The following is a 15,936-nucleotide window of genomic DNA, read 5'->3' on the forward strand; positions in this document are numbered from 1 at the left end:
CCTTTTTTGACTTGGTTGTTGCCAATAAATCTTTACACGTTTTTGAAAATGCGTTTACGCATTTTTCTTTCGCCTATATAAATAGAGGGCCTGTTGCCCTCATTTAGATCATCCTAAAATCCCAGAAAAAGAGAGTAAAAATACAAAGAGAGTTATACACCAAGATAAATATTGTAGTCTTGAGTGTCCTCTTTAGTAGTTGTTCCTTTTACAAGAGAGAAGTGTTAATTGTTGTTTTCTCCTTGTATTTGAGAGCTGTGTACTCCATATTAAATAGTGAGATCCTTTTACCCCGTGTTTTTTCCCCTCTATCAGTTAGAGGGGTTTTCACGTAAAATTCTCGTGTTCAATTTATTTTCATTAATTTTATCATATCAAACTTTAGTTGTGGTGCTTCCTCACCCTAACAGTGGTATTAGAGCCCTCGGTTATTCTGTCTGTTTTATGTGAAGGTACTATTCGTGAATAGTAAACTTTTGTGAATAGTAAATTCGGTGAATAGTACTTTTTACGTGAATAGTAAATTTCGATGACGGTACAGTTTGTCACGATTGTTCGCAAAATATTCAAAAATGATCCAGAAGGTTGTGAAGCAAATAACAATGTCGAATACAATAAAGTTTGACGTTGAAAAATTCAATGGGACTAATTTCTCATTGTGGAAAATGAAAATAAAAGCGATATTGAGAAAAGACAATTGCTTAGCTGCAATTGAAGGCAGACCCACAGACTTTGTTGATGACAGCAAGTGGAACGACATAGACAGCAACGCAGTTGCTGATCTACACTTGGCACTAGCTGATCAAGTGTTGTCTAATGTGGCGGAAAAGCAGACGGCGAAGGAAATATGGGATACGCTTACGGGGTTGTATGAGGCCAAGTCTTTACATAATAAAATCTTCTTAAAAAGAAAATTATATACTCTTCGAATGGCAGAGTCCATGTCAGTTACTGAACATATCAATACTTTGAATACTCTGTTTTCGCAACTTACAACAATGGGTTGCAAAATAGAGGGGAGTGAACGTGCGGAGCTTCTACTTCAAAGTCTGCCTGACTCGTATGATCAACTCATCATCAACCTGACGAACAATACAGATAGTCTAGTTTTCGATGAAATTGCAGCCGCTGTCTTGGAAGAAGAAAATCGGCGCAAAAACAAGGAAGACAGACAAGCAAGTACGCAGCAAGCTGAAGCTTTGATGATGGTGAGAGGAAGACCAACGGAACGTGGCCCTAGTGGGAGTCACAATCATGGCAGATCTCAATCAAAAAGTAAGAAGAATATCAAGTGCTACAATTGTGGCAAGAAAGGGCACTTCAAGAAAGATTGTCGGTTCAAGAAGAAGAGTGAACACCTTGAGCCATCAAATGCTCAAGGGAATGTTGCATGCACCTCGGATGATGGCGATATTTTATGTAGTGAGGCAATATCAAATAATGAAGGCAGAAAATGTTTCGCTGATGTCTGGATCATGGACACAGGAGCAACATGGCACATGACTTCCAGGAGAGAATGGTTCCATCAATATAATCATAAATTTTAAAAGTTTTTCTTTATTTCTTAAATCTTTTATCAAGTAAAATATCGCTACATAATTGAGACAGATAAGTATAGTATATAAAAATATGTACACCCTGTATTATCTTCTTATGAATAAACATAGATCTCATTTATTCAATCATTGGTCCTCTCGTTTTTCTTATAAATATATACATAGACCTGGATCACTATCACAACCATAAGTATCTCAAAGAAATTAAAGTATCACAAATATGGCATTGCCTAATAATGATAATATTGAAGACAAAAGTAGAGAAGTATTGGCTGCTCAGGCACACATATGGAACCATACATTCAACTTCATCAGCTCCATGTCACTCAAATGTGCTATTGAACTTGGAATTCCAGATATCATTCATAGCCATGGCCGACCCATGACCCTCTCCGATTTAGTGAATGCCCTCCCCATCAACGTCAAATCCAATGGTGAGGATTGCATTTATCGTCTCATGCGTATGCTAATTCATGCAGGCTTCTTTATTCAAACCAAGATTAACGAAGAAGAAGAGGGTTATTTACTTACTCCGTCTTCACGTCTTCTCCTTAAAGATGAGCCTGATTCGAGCATGATTCCTTTTATTCAAGTGGTACTTGATCCTATTATGATGGATCCGTGGCACTATCTCAGCCAGTGGATCCAGAATGGCGGGCCTTCTCCCTTCGCCACCGCTCATGGCAAGCACATCTATGAATATGCCGAGAAGGCACCAAAATTTAACCGTATATTTAATGAAGCCATGGCTAGTGATGCCCGCTTGGTCGCGAGCATGTTGATAAAAAATGTTAAGGGAATTTTTGAAGGGTTGAAATCGTTGGTAGACGTTGGAGGTGGCACTGGAAGCGTAGCTAAAGCTATTGCCGAAGCATTTCCACAAATAAATTGCACTGTGTTAGATTTGCCTCATGTAATTGAAGGGCTTGAAGGAAGCAAGAACCTAAGCTTTGTGGGAGGAGACATGTTTAAGTCCGTTCCTTCTGCCGATGCAATTTTACTAAAGGTACATATGTATATAACTTGAGATACATATTTAGAGATCTATTAATTTTATATATGTATAGTCACTGAACTTTTCTTACTATAATAATAAAGGTAAGCTTTGTATTAATTATTAGTGGTTTATGTTTGATGAATGACAAGCAGTGGATATTAGATGACTGGGGCAATGAAGATTGTATCAAACTATTGAACAAGTGTAAAGAAGCAATTCCAAGTAAGGAGAATGGAGGAAAGGTAATCATCATTGACATTGTGATATTGGATAGCCAGAAAGGAGACGATAAGTCATATGAAACTCAACTCTACATGGACATGCTTACGATGGCTGTTGTTTCTGGGAAACAAAAAACCGAACAAGAATGGGCAAAACTCTTCTATGATGCTGGTTTTAGTGACTACAAGATTCATCCCATCTTAGGATTAACAAGTGTTATTGAGGTTTACCCTTAATCTATAGGGTTGGACAAATTAAATAAAACACCCTACCCTGCGGCGTGTGAAAATAATAATAATAATAATAAAATCCAGTAATGTTCCTCTCGTTCCCGTTCTTGTTCTTCGTACGATGTATTATGTGTTAATAAAAGAACCTCCTTGTACTGTTATACATGACAAGTGAGTTATATAATCATTTTCTACTGATTTTCAATAGTGTTCTTATTTTAGAATTATAATCATTATTAAAATCTGTCGCTAAAAGAGATTAGCGCGATGAAATTTAGCATGGTGAAAATATCCGATGACCCGACCCGTGCTATCTGTTTTCCTTTTAAAAAATCTATCCAGCTAGTAGATATATAATTTTTTTTAACTAGTCTAGTTTGATCTTGAATATTAATTTGATGGTCGTTTTTCTAATCAACAATATCAAGCAAAATGCATATTTACTTTGGAGAATTCAGTCGTGATCTTGCTTTTTGTAATTTAATCTTTTAAAGATAATTTTTCAAAAAATAAATTCATTGCAAGTAATGTTTTATTTCATGAGAATCTGATGAAGGGTAATGTGAGATGACAAATTCTTGGACAAAAACAAACAGTATAATATGGATCAAACATATATGTTATATATCCACTAGAAAAGGGATATTCAGATTAATAATAGGGACAATTTCAAATATGTACATTAAATTAATTAGTTTACAATAAATATAGCCATGTTTTATTTAAATTACTTATACATAAACTATACACTGAATATACATTAAGATACACTCAAAAACTGAATATAGTTTGACTATACATGAAATATATACTGACTATACATGCCTATACAGCAAATGACCATTTTTTTGATAATTACTTTTGTCGAATGGCCATGTGGTGTAATTATCCCTTAATAATATGGATATTCATATTATCATATACCATTAATTTGTATGCTTGTTATTTTCATGAGTACTTGCTTTAAGTTTAAGCTTATTTTGACGTTTAACTTATGTCTTTTCTTCCTTTCGTATGGTGGTGTGTCCCTCTTATTAGTAAAATTAGTTTAGCGGACTTGCGTTGCACGTATGTGTCGCATCAATAATAATGGGACGAATAAATGACTCAAAAAATATTATCACGTACTAATTTAATAATTTATGAAAATTCTTTTAATATAATATAAAAGGATTAAAAGCCTTTTAAAAAAAGTAATTTTAATGAAGAAGAATACCGAAATCATAGAAACTAATATTATAAATAGTCTATACTATATTAAAGGCATGAAAACCATTAGAAATGTTGTTTGAATTTTTTGTCTTTCATTAAAATATTCTGTTTTAGACAAAATCGTTTTTTCATCATGTTTCTCAAATTTTAATTTTATTTAATATCGTTATAATATTGACTCCTAAAATATACGGAAAAAATATTAAAGAGTTCTAAAATATATGGAAAGAAGAATTAGAAATAGACTCCTAAAATAAAATAAATAGTAAGGAAAATTGAGGCTTTGATGAATGTAATTTACGTAAAATAGGAATACTAATTACTTGAACGTGGGAAAAATAAACTACCTTAAATAAATATACTAATATGTGTGTGGGGTGGGGTGGGAGGAGGGTTACTACCTTAAACAAATTTATTCTTTCTTGAAATTAAAAGTGAACAAAATATTTAAAATACTGCAAGTTAGAATCTATCTTGTCATATTTAAAATCTTCTTATAATTATTTAATTTCAATTTGCAAAGTACAAATTTTCATGTACCCGTTTAATTATTATTTTTCAAATAATTGTTATTTAATATTTAATTATTATCCTAATATTTAGGACTTTAAAATTAATTAAAATTATAGATATTAAATCTTTATTTATTTATAATAGGTAAAAACTTCAAATATATAGTACTTAAAATTGACAAAAATTTGCTTCTTATATCATTCCTTACTAAGCTAGAAAGTCTCAATATTTAGGACTCTATTTAAATTTTACCTTATAAAAATGCACCTTCATAATTTTTGTATATATCACATTAAATTAAAAAGCAATGACAAATAATACCTACCAAGATATCAATACCTACGTGTATTTCATTAATTTTATTCCATCTAGGATTCTACGTCTATATATATTTATAGGAGTAGCTGGCCAACATCCTTTTTGTTTTTTTTTATTTTAGGTTGTTCTTTCTTGTTTGATTTTTTTTTAGTTCTAAAAATTGTATTGTCTTATTATATTTAATTTTCTTTGCACTGATTTTGTAGGTATCTTGAAGACGGATGATGTTGATAATATAGACACAGTTGATAACAAAATTTTGAAAGTAAATTAATTTGAGGTCTTCTTTTCTTTAATCAGTGTTGAAGAATTTGAGATATCTAATTAAGAGTGAATGTGTTCCAACTATTCCACCACAATTCATATTGATTTGCGGCTTATGAATTTGTCAATATATTCAATATCAAATCTGCCAAGCATTTTGATATTTGACATTCTATTAGGTATATTCTCCTGATTTTTTTCTCTTTTTTTAATCTAGAATTTGTTGCCTATTTTTTCTATTAAAAATGTACTAATATTTAAATTTGAGCTTTTAATAAATATTTAATTCAACTAAAGTCGTATTCAGTTTAAATTATGGTAAAGACTATATATGTTGATATTGAAGTTGATTACAACATTCTGGTGAGACGTAAAAGAACAAGCTATTGATTAATTAATATTGAGTTTTAACGTATGTCTAGAGCTAAGTATGATTAATGTACAGTATATCTGTTTTTTTATTTAATTATTATTCATGAAAGTAAAATTGTTTCCTCTTCATAATTTAAAAGAGTTATTTATTGATTCCAACATATATATGATTTTTGTAATGATAATAAATAGATTACAATGTCAACATATATTATTTAAATAAATATATCATCTATTTTAACATCAATTATTGTTTTTTAATAATTTTTTTGTCATTTACTACAACAACAACAACCCAGTGAAATCCCACATCGTGGGGTCTGGGGAGGGTAGAGTGTACGCAGACCTGACTCCTACCAATGTAGGACGGCTGTTTCCGAAAGACCCTCGGCTCAATAAAAGCATAGAAAAAGGTCAGACAAGAATATTAGAGTAAATAAGTAGATGACAAATACGGTCCAAACAATAGTATAATCAAAGCACAAAAAACAGTAGATATTATTATTGGATAATAACATAAATATCATAAATAACATACATCAGAGTACAAGAAATCATAGTGCGTTAATACGCCTACGAATAAGGGAGAATAAAACTATTATGTACTAGCCTTCTACCCTAATGTGTGTCCTCCACACCCTCCTATCTAAGGTCATGTCCTCGGTAAGTCATAAATGTGCCATGTCCTGTCTGATCACCTCTCCCCAATATTTCTTCGGCCTACCCCTACCTCTCCTGAAACCATCCATGGCCAGTCTCTCACATCTCCGCACTGGTGCATCTGGGACTCTCCTCTTCACATGTCCAAACCATCTCAATCGCGTTTCCCGCATCTTGTCTTCCACCGAGGCCACTCCTACCTTTTCTCGAATAGCCTCATTTCTAATCTTGTCACTCCTGGTATGCCCACACATCCATCTCAACATTCTCATCTCGGCAACCTTCATATTTTGCACGTGGGAGACCTTAACTGTCTAACACTCCGCCCCATATAACATAGCTGGTCTAACGACCACTTTGTAGAACTTGCCCTTAAGTTGTGGTGGCATCTTCTTGTCACATAACACACCGGAGGCGAGCCTCCATTTCATCCATCCTGCCCCAATACGGTGTGTGACATCCTCGTCGATCTCTCCGCTGTCTTGCATGATAGAACCAAGGTACTTAAAACTACTTCTCTTTTGGATGGCTTGTTCCCCGAGCCTAACTTCCGCGCCAACCTCTTGAGGTGTCTCACTGAACTTGCACTCTAGGTACTCTGTCTTGGTCCTACTCAGCTTAAACCCCTTAGACTCCAAGGTGCGTCTCCAATCTTCCAGCTTAGCGTTAACTCCGCTACGAGTCTCATCGATGAGGACTATGTCATCCGCAAAAAGCATACACCATGGTACCTCACCTTGAATTTGTCGCGTCAATCCATCCATCACCAAGGCAAATAGGAATGGGCTAAGAGCTGATCCTTGATGCAACCCCATCATAACTGGAAAGTGTTCTGAGTCCCCTCCTACTGTCCTTACCCTCGTTTTGGCACCCTCGTACATGTCCTTGATCACCCTTATGTACGCTACAGGTACATCTTTAGCCTCCAAACATCTCCATAGTATCTCTCGTGGGACTTTATCGTAAGCCTTTTCCAAGTCTATGAACACCATATGCAAGTCTCTCTTCCTTTCCCTATATTGCTCCATTAGTCTCCTCATAAGGTGGATGGCTTCTGTAGTTGAGCGTCCCGGCATAAATCTGAACTGGTTCTCTGAAATAGACACGCCTCTCCTCACCCTCATCTCTACCACTCTTTCCCACACTTTCATAGTATGACTTACAAGCTTAATACCTCTATAGTTGTCACAGCTCTGGCTATCCCCTTTATTTTTGTAAAGCGGGATCATGATGCTCGATCTCCATTCTACGGGCATCGTTGCCGTCGTAAAGATGACATTAAATAACCTAGTCAGCCATTCCAAACTTACCGAGCCCGCACTCTTTCAAAATTCTCCAGGGATCTCGTCAGGTCCGGTCGCTCTTCCCCAGCGCATCCTACAAACAGCATCCTTAACCTCATCGACCGTAATACTCCTACAACCCCCAAAATCGTGACTCCTTCCTGTATGTTCCAAATCTCCCAACACAATTTCTCTGTCCCCTTTGTCATTCAAAAGTTTATGGAAGTATGGCTGCCATCTTTGTTTGATAAGGGTCTCCTCTATCAATACCTTTCCATCTTCGTCTTTAATGCACTTCACTTGATCCACATCGCGTGCCCTTCTCTCCCGGGCCCTGGCTAGCCTGAATAATTTTCTGTCCCCACCTTTCTCTTCCAGTTCAGCATAAAGACGTTCAAAAGCTGCCATTTTTGCCGTTGCAACCGCTGACTTCGCCTCCTTCCTCGCTATCTTATACAGTTCTCCATTCGTCCACTTCTCCACCTCATCCTTGCTCTCTATCAACTTAGCATACGCCACCTTCTTTGCTTCCACTTTCCCTTGCACTTCTCTATTCCACCACCAGTCCCCTCGATGCCGACTACGACTACCTGTCGAGACTCCTAGCACTTCCTTTGCTACAACCCTAATATAACTAGCTGTCATATCCCACATATCGTTCGCATCCCCACTACTATCCCAGGCCCCCATATCCTTCAATTTCTCTCCCATCTCAAGGGCACTAACCGTTGTCAAACTCCCCCATTGATCCTAGGTCGTTCTTCCCCGACCCTCCTCGTCCTTGTCTTCTTTATCCCTAAATCCATCACTAAGAGCTTATGTCGGGTTATAAGGTTGTCGATCGGGATGACCTTACAGTCTTTGCACAAACCCTTATCTTCCTTCCTGAGGAGTAAAAAATCTATCTGAGTTTTAGCCACTGAACTACGGAAGGTTACCAAGTGGTCCTCCTTCTTTGGAAAACTCGAGTTGGCTATCACCAATCCGAAAGCTCTTGCGAAATCCAACAGTGCGGTTCCTCCTCCATTTCTGTCCCCGAAGCCAAAGCCCCCATGCACATCATCATACCCTCCCGAAATAGATCCGATGTGCCCATTGAAATCCCCTCCTACGACAAGCTTCTCAGTAAGTGGTATGCCTCCCACTAACTCGTCCAACTCCTCCCAAAAGCGCCTCTTATCCTCCTCGCATAAGCCCGCTTGCGGAGCATAAGCACTAATAACGTTCAACGTGATCCCTTCAACGGCAATTTTAATCGACATCATCCTATCATTGACTCTCCTAACCTCCACCACCTGATCCCTTAAATCACTGTCTATTAAAATGCCTACCCCATTTCTATACTTCGATTTACCAGAAAACCAAAGCTTATACCCGTCTACCTCCTTAGCTTTAGAGCCGACCCATTTTGTCTCCTGGACACAGGCTATATTAATCTTCCTCTTCTTTAGAATCTTAACCAGTTCTATGGATTTACCCGTTAACGTCCCAATGTTCCAAGAACCTATTCTCAGTCTAGACGCTCCTTTAACCCACTTACCTCTCCTTACCCTCGTCCCCGTCCATGAGCGAGAACATGACCCTAGTCTACCATCACTATCCAAAGCCACGAAAATGCGTATGAACTAATAAATTATTCGGGGGTTTAAAATCGGCAAAATGTAACTACAAGTATATGAACAAAGGATAGAATATAAAGATATAAAAACCGGAGGTACCAACTCCGATAGAAATGAACCTGGTTGCCGCCGAAAAATACTGCTCACGTCGGAATACTGTTCACGTCGGCGTACTTAGTTTAGTTGCAGCGGTTGTTCGTCACCGAAAATACAGATCTGTACACCTGGAAAAAAAAAACTTTGCCGGAAAAACCAGAGCTTCGCCGGAAAAACTGGACAAAACTTTACAGATCTGCCTTCACCTACGCAGGGTCTCGAGATTTCCGACAACTTTGACTTCTAAAGGACTGTCGACGTCCGACGAATGTTGCTTTGTCAGAGTTTGCTGGTCCCACGTTCGCCGGTGGTCTTCGCCGGTCGGAGCGGCGACTAGAGAGAGAAGAGGAAAGGATGAAGAGAGAGAGAGAGACGGCGGATGTCTCCTGGCCTTCGCCGGAGCAGCGGCGAAGAGATAGAGAGAGGAAAGGAGAAGAGAGGAGGGGGAAAGAAGAGGTGGAGTTTGGTGGCTCGGGTCTTCGCCGGCTGAGCGACGGAGAGATGGGAGTGGGATTGCGATGGTGGCTGTGGTTGTTCGCTGGTGGAGAGGAGACGGCGAAGTGGAGTGGTGGTGGAGGCGGCGAGTTTGTGAAGACGCAGAGACAGTGAATAGGCTATGCAAAAATGTCAGTCACCGTTGCAGTGCCGGAAAACGCAGTTGAACAAGACAACGATCTTACTATTTTTCTCAAATTATTATTTAATTTTATTAGGTTAACATATTTAATTTTCCTTTAAATATTCTTGTCGTATTTAGGTTGTTTAGGTTTAATTTCTTTGTTTAAGATTCTTTTGTTTATGGTTTTCTTTGTGGACTGATTATATTGTGACTCCTCACTACAACCGGTTGATTGATCATTTAAAGATAAAGATTTGAATGATTCATATGAAGAAAAGTCACAAAAGCTTGAGCAGTTCTTCAATTATGTATTGTTGGAGAGATTTGTTGGATAACTCAACATGCGTTTTGATTGTAGTTATTAAGTACTCTCTTTGTTCATTTTTCTTTATCTACTTTAATTTTAAACGCTCTTTAAAAAAATAATGATTATAATACGACTATTTTATCAAAAATTTAAATTAATTAATGTATAGTTTTAGATCTTAAAAAATCTTTTGGTGAATAAGTAATTAGTATTAAAAGTAAAACATGAAGAAGAAAAAAAGGTTTGACACTTTTTTTTGCACTTTTGAGATATAATATACTGTAACGGTCCGTTTCAATCGTCAAGGATAGATCAATGGTGAAAGAATTGAGCCAGAATTTTTCTTGTGTAGTAACTTAGAAATTTTAGGCTAGGCCACTCTCAGACGAAATATGATTGAGATGAGGTCTAGGGCAATCCGGGAATGAATTGAGCTTAATGTCTAAGTTTGGTTTTGATTTTATGTTAGCTAAGAAGTTGAATTGGGTAAGTAGAACTCTCGATATCGAACTTGGTGTAATCAAGGTTTGAGGTTGTGTTGTGAAATAGAGGATTGAGAGAGAATTTCCGAGTTTCTATCTCTGTGCAAGACGCTATGACGAGGCCGCCTTAACTGGACAGTCGCGGATTTAATATAAAAAAGTCTCAAAACCAATTTATTTCTGCAACTTAGTTCTTGGGTTAGAAATAAACGATTTAGGTTATTTTCTTTAGTTTTCTATCTCTCCTAAATCGTGTTTTGATTCCTAAACCTGAAAATATATGGTGATCATCTTAGGGGAGGATTCTTGACTAAAATTAATGGAAGGAAAAAATTCTAGTTGAGTGGTATGATCATGAAATTGGTCAAGGATTAAGATTTGGATATAATTCGGATATTTTAGGTCATTGTTCATTAATTATTGTATTTTGTATTTGTTTAAGAGTAAGAAAGTCTCAGAGGGCAAAATTTGGGACCAACACACAATTTCTTAGGGGTCCAACCGTACTAGAATGCATTGTCAAATGCACGCCAACCACTAAAGATAAGTTCATGTTGGCAGGCTGTACGATGAAGCATTACAAGTCCATGTCCACAGGGTGGATTGGTCCTCTATTTCTTCTTATATATATAGACATGGATCACCATTATTACAACCCTAAGCATCTCAAAGAAATTAAATAAGTATCACAAATATGGAATTGCCTAATAATGATAATATTGGAGACGAAGCTAGAGAAGTTCTGGCTGCACAGGCACACATATGGAACCATATATTCAACTTCATCAACTCCATGTCACTCAAATGTGCTATTCAACTTGACATTCCAGATATCATTCAAAGCCATTGTTGAGCCATGAACCTCTCCGATTTAGTAGATGCCCTTCCCATAAACAATAATAACGCTAAAACTCAGGATTGTGTTTATTGTCTCATGCGTATTCTAATCCGATCCATGCAGGCATCTTTATTCAAGAAGAAGAGGGTTATTTACTTACTCCGACCTCACGTCTCCTCCTCAAAGATGATCCTATGAGCATGATCCCTTTTTTGCAATTCGAACTAGATCCAATTATGTTGGATCCGTGGCACTCAATCAGCAAATGGTTCAACAACATTGGTGACGACTCTAATACTACTCCATTTGTGACTTCTCATGGCAAGCCCTTCTTTGAATATGCCGAGAATGAACAGAGACTCAACCATTTATTTAACGAAGCCATGGCTAGTGATGCCCGTTTGGTCATGAAAGTGTTGATTAAAAATAATGGTAAGGGAGTTTTTGAAGGATTGAAATCGTTGGTGGACGTTGGAGGAGGCATTGGAACCGTAGCTAAAGCTATTGCAGATGCATTTCCACAAATAAATTGCATTGTGTTAGATTTGCCTCATGTAATTGAAGGGCTTGAAGGATGCAAGAACCTGAGCTTTGTAGGAGGAGACATGCTTAACTCCATTCCTTCTGCCAATGCAATTTTAATAAAGGTACATATATATATAACTTGAGATACATATTTAGAGATCTATTAATTTTATATATGTATAGTCACTGAACTTTTCTTACTATAATAATAAAGGTAAGCTTTGTATTAATTACATGACTAGGGCAATGAAGATTGTATCAAACTATTGAGCAAGTGTAAAGAAGCAATACCAAGTAAGGAGAATGGAGGAAAGGTAATCATCATTGACATGGTGATATTGGATATCCAGAAAGGAGACGATAAGTCATATGAAACTCAACTCTGCATGGACATGCTTACGATGGTTGTTGTTTCTGGGAAACAAAAAACCGAACAAGACTGGGAAAAACTCTTGTTTGATGCTGGTTTTAGTGACTACAAGATTATTCCCATCTTAGGATTAAGATGTTTTAGTGGGGTTTACCCTTAATCTACAAGCTCTTGGCCAAATTAAATAAAACATGACCACCCTGCAGCGAGATGCATATATATTGCTACTACTTATATATAATACTAATAACAAAAGTCAATAATCTAGTGAATGTTCCCTGCTCCTGTTCTTCTTCTTCATATTCTGTATGTGTTAATAAAGCAACCACTTGGATACATGACCATTCCTTGAATGTAATATTTTATTTCATGAGAATTTGATGAAGGGTAATGTGACGTGACAAAATTTTGGGCAAAAAAGCAACAGTATACTGTATACCTTAGGATCGGTAAAATGGTTTTAAAAAAACTATTAATCATCCAATCTGACCCATACCCAGATAAGATATTTTTAAAATGAATCAAATATGGATATACTACAAGTCTATTACTACTCCCAGGTTTTCAGTACAAAAGGGAAACTCTATTTCTCCTCTGAGATTAGGAAACAGAGAAGAGAACAAAATTTTAGCTTCTTTACACAAATTGATTCCTTCTATGCACGTGACTAACAATAGCCATATGCATAAGTCCAATAAAGGTTTTTTTCATCACGAATCATGAAAAAATTTATGATATAGAACCTAATTTTTTTACTTATTTTTCATCAAATCAGCTCACTAGAAAAATGTATGGTAAGTAATAGATTTTTACTTAAATAGTGAAAAAACTTTTTAATTTTTTCGTGCGAAAATATTACTATTTACTCAAAATATCTATAGATAAGTGTCAAAAACACACATAAACTATCACATTTGTTTGAGTTTCATACCTAAACTATTGAAAGTGTGAGTTTCACACCTAAACTATCACTTGTTAGTTTAAAAAACACACCTCAGTGGTGTATATAATAAATTCTCTCTTTTATTTGACACTTATCTCAAATATATATGAAAATAGACACTGAACAATTTTCAATGAAAAAAATAGTTATTTTTTAGTAGTGTTAGCTATATCGGGTAATGCATTCGGAGAGTATATAATTCAGTTTGCTCTTCTTATACTCCATTCGATTTCCAAACATCTGAAATATGTAGTATACTTATTTAGAATTAGGGAAAAGACATAAATTGCCTCTGAAGTTATATAGAAAAGTCAGCTACATACTTAAACTATCATGGCGATCTATTACGCACCTAAACTATCTAAAAGTGAATTTATTACCCCTGAAACGTATAACACCACTCTCACAGTATGTGGTGTATTACACTCGCTGTCACGTCAGTGCCATTTCAGAAATTATAATTTTTTATATCTTTTTTCTTTTCTTTAATAATTAATTTTTCTTTTATTAATTATATTTTATACTAATTAACTCCTAATTAATTATTAAAACTCTCATAACACCACCTATCCCCCCCTTCCAACCCCAATCGTCTTCTCCACCAAAATCAAATTCACCTTACTTCGTCTTCTCAGTCATACCCAAACACTCTCTATTTTTTTCTAGTCAAAATATATTAAATGTTCTTGCCTATAAATTTAATTTGCTTGAATCTGAACAATTTGAGTGATAGATAATTTCTATTCCATATCTAAAGTGGAATAAAAAAAGTTTGACTTACAAATTTTTAACTAGAATTCTTCTTCTTCTTAATGCGTTTTGAAAGAAAAAAAATCAAGATTCAAAATGGGAAGTAAATGGAGGAAAGCAAAGGTGGGGCAAGTAGGTTCCAAACACACTTGAAGATTCACCGGCAATGGCGACGGTGGCCAGAGGGAGATTTTCAATGTTATTTCGTGGTCTCACACTTTGATGTTATGATGGAAAATAAAGAATTGTGATGAAAAATAAAGAATGAAGAAGAAGGGGATAATGGGTGGGTGTGAAGAAGAAAAGATGTGGGGGTGAAGTGATTTTGTTTTTTAAAACTTTATTTTACTACTGACGTGCTATATTTTTTTTTTGTCACGTCAGTTTTAGGGGGTAATAAACTCACTTTTAGGTAGTTTAGGTATGTAATAGATCGTCATAATAGCTCAAGTGTGTAACTAATTTTTCAATACAACTTCCGGGAGAAATTTATGCCTTTCCCTTTAGAATTATAATCATTAGTAAGATCTGTCGATAAAAAAGACTAGTGATGGCTTCAATCCGTATTCATTTGTAGCTGCAATTTAGCAGTGGTGAAAATATCTGTAGGGCTGGTAAAATGGTTTAATTTTAAAAAATGATTGTTTACTGAGAGTCGAGGCTTATTTAGGCTTTTAGCTTGTAATAACGTGGCTAGCAAAGTAACAATAGCCATACGCATCAATTCCAACCTATACGAGCCATTACACTATTAGAAATGAAGATTTGTTTTTTGGTAAATTAATAAAAAATTTGAGGTATAGAACGTGATTTTTTCACTCATTTCTTACCGAACCAGCTTACTATTAGGAAACAGATTCTCACTGAAATAATGAGAAAATTAATATTTTTTTCGTATGTAAACATTTCTACTTTTTTCTTTTCTCATTGATTCAACCAAAATATCTATGAAAAGAGATTTTTTAGTGGAAAAATAGTGTTTTTAGTAGTAGTAGTAGCTATAGCCGGTAATACATTCGGAGAGTCTATAATTTGAATTACTCTTCTTATACTCTATTTTATTAAGGCAAAATGGTCTGATGGACCTTTGTACTTATATGGATTGTAATCTGCACCCTTCTACTTAATATTTTGCCAACTAAATCCTCAAACTCAATGAAACTCAATATTTGAAACCCCTCTGACCATTTACCAAGCTTAAGTGGCAACTTAATTATTGACTTAGAAAAAATGTGTGATTTCACGGACAAAAAACGCGTAACATAAAATTTTAGGCCAAATATAATTAAAAGAAAAAAATAGAATAAAAAAACCAAAAAGAAGATTGAAAATTAATGTTCACTGCTTTCTTTTTTTCCCTACCCCTCGCCATTTCTTTTTCTCTTTCTACCGTCACATGTGAAGGAAATCAACAAGTGTGTTGATGTACCTTGAGCATCATTAGGTGCAGTTAGTTAAGTTAACTATGAGAATCTGTTTCTATTAGTTAGTTAACTATTAGCAATGTATAGAATCGGTTGGAGTTAGTTAGAGACCAAAAAGAAGATTGAAAATTAATGTTCACTCCTTTCTTCTTTTTCCTACGCCTCTCCATTTCTTTTTCTCTTTCTACCGTCACATGTGAAGGAAATCAACAAGTGTGTTGATGTACCTTGAGCAACATTAGGTGCAGTTAGTTAAGTTAACTATGAGAATTTGTTTATGTTAGTTAGTTAGCTATTAGCAATGTACAGAGTCAATTAATTGGAGTTAGTTAGAGA

General features: G+C 35.7%; 1 protein-coding gene and 1 pseudogene across 1 annotated transcript; both read left to right on the forward strand.

Annotated features, from left to right (window-relative positions):
- Positions 1-1,711: 1,711 nt before the first annotated feature.
- LOC129894175 (trans-resveratrol di-O-methyltransferase-like) lies at positions 1,712-3,180 on the forward strand. The gene is made up of 2 exons (XM_055969734.1): positions 1,712-2,562; positions 2,706-3,180. The coding sequence occupies exons 1-2, from the start codon at positions 1,777-1,779 to the stop codon at positions 3,009-3,011; spliced, it is 1,092 nt and encodes a 363-aa protein (XP_055825709.1). The 5' UTR covers positions 1,712-1,776; the 3' UTR covers positions 3,012-3,180.
- An 8,264-nt stretch (positions 3,181-11,444) lies between these two features.
- On the forward strand, positions 11,445-12,643 carry LOC129894529 (trans-resveratrol di-O-methyltransferase-like; annotated as a pseudogene).
- The last annotated feature ends 3,293 nt before the right edge of the window (positions 12,644-15,936 follow it).

Source organism: Solanum dulcamara, chromosome 7, assembly GCF_947179165.1.
Source record: "Solanum dulcamara chromosome 7, daSolDulc1.2, whole genome shotgun sequence".
Classification (NCBI taxonomy): Eukaryota; Viridiplantae; Streptophyta; class Magnoliopsida; order Solanales; family Solanaceae; genus Solanum; species Solanum dulcamara.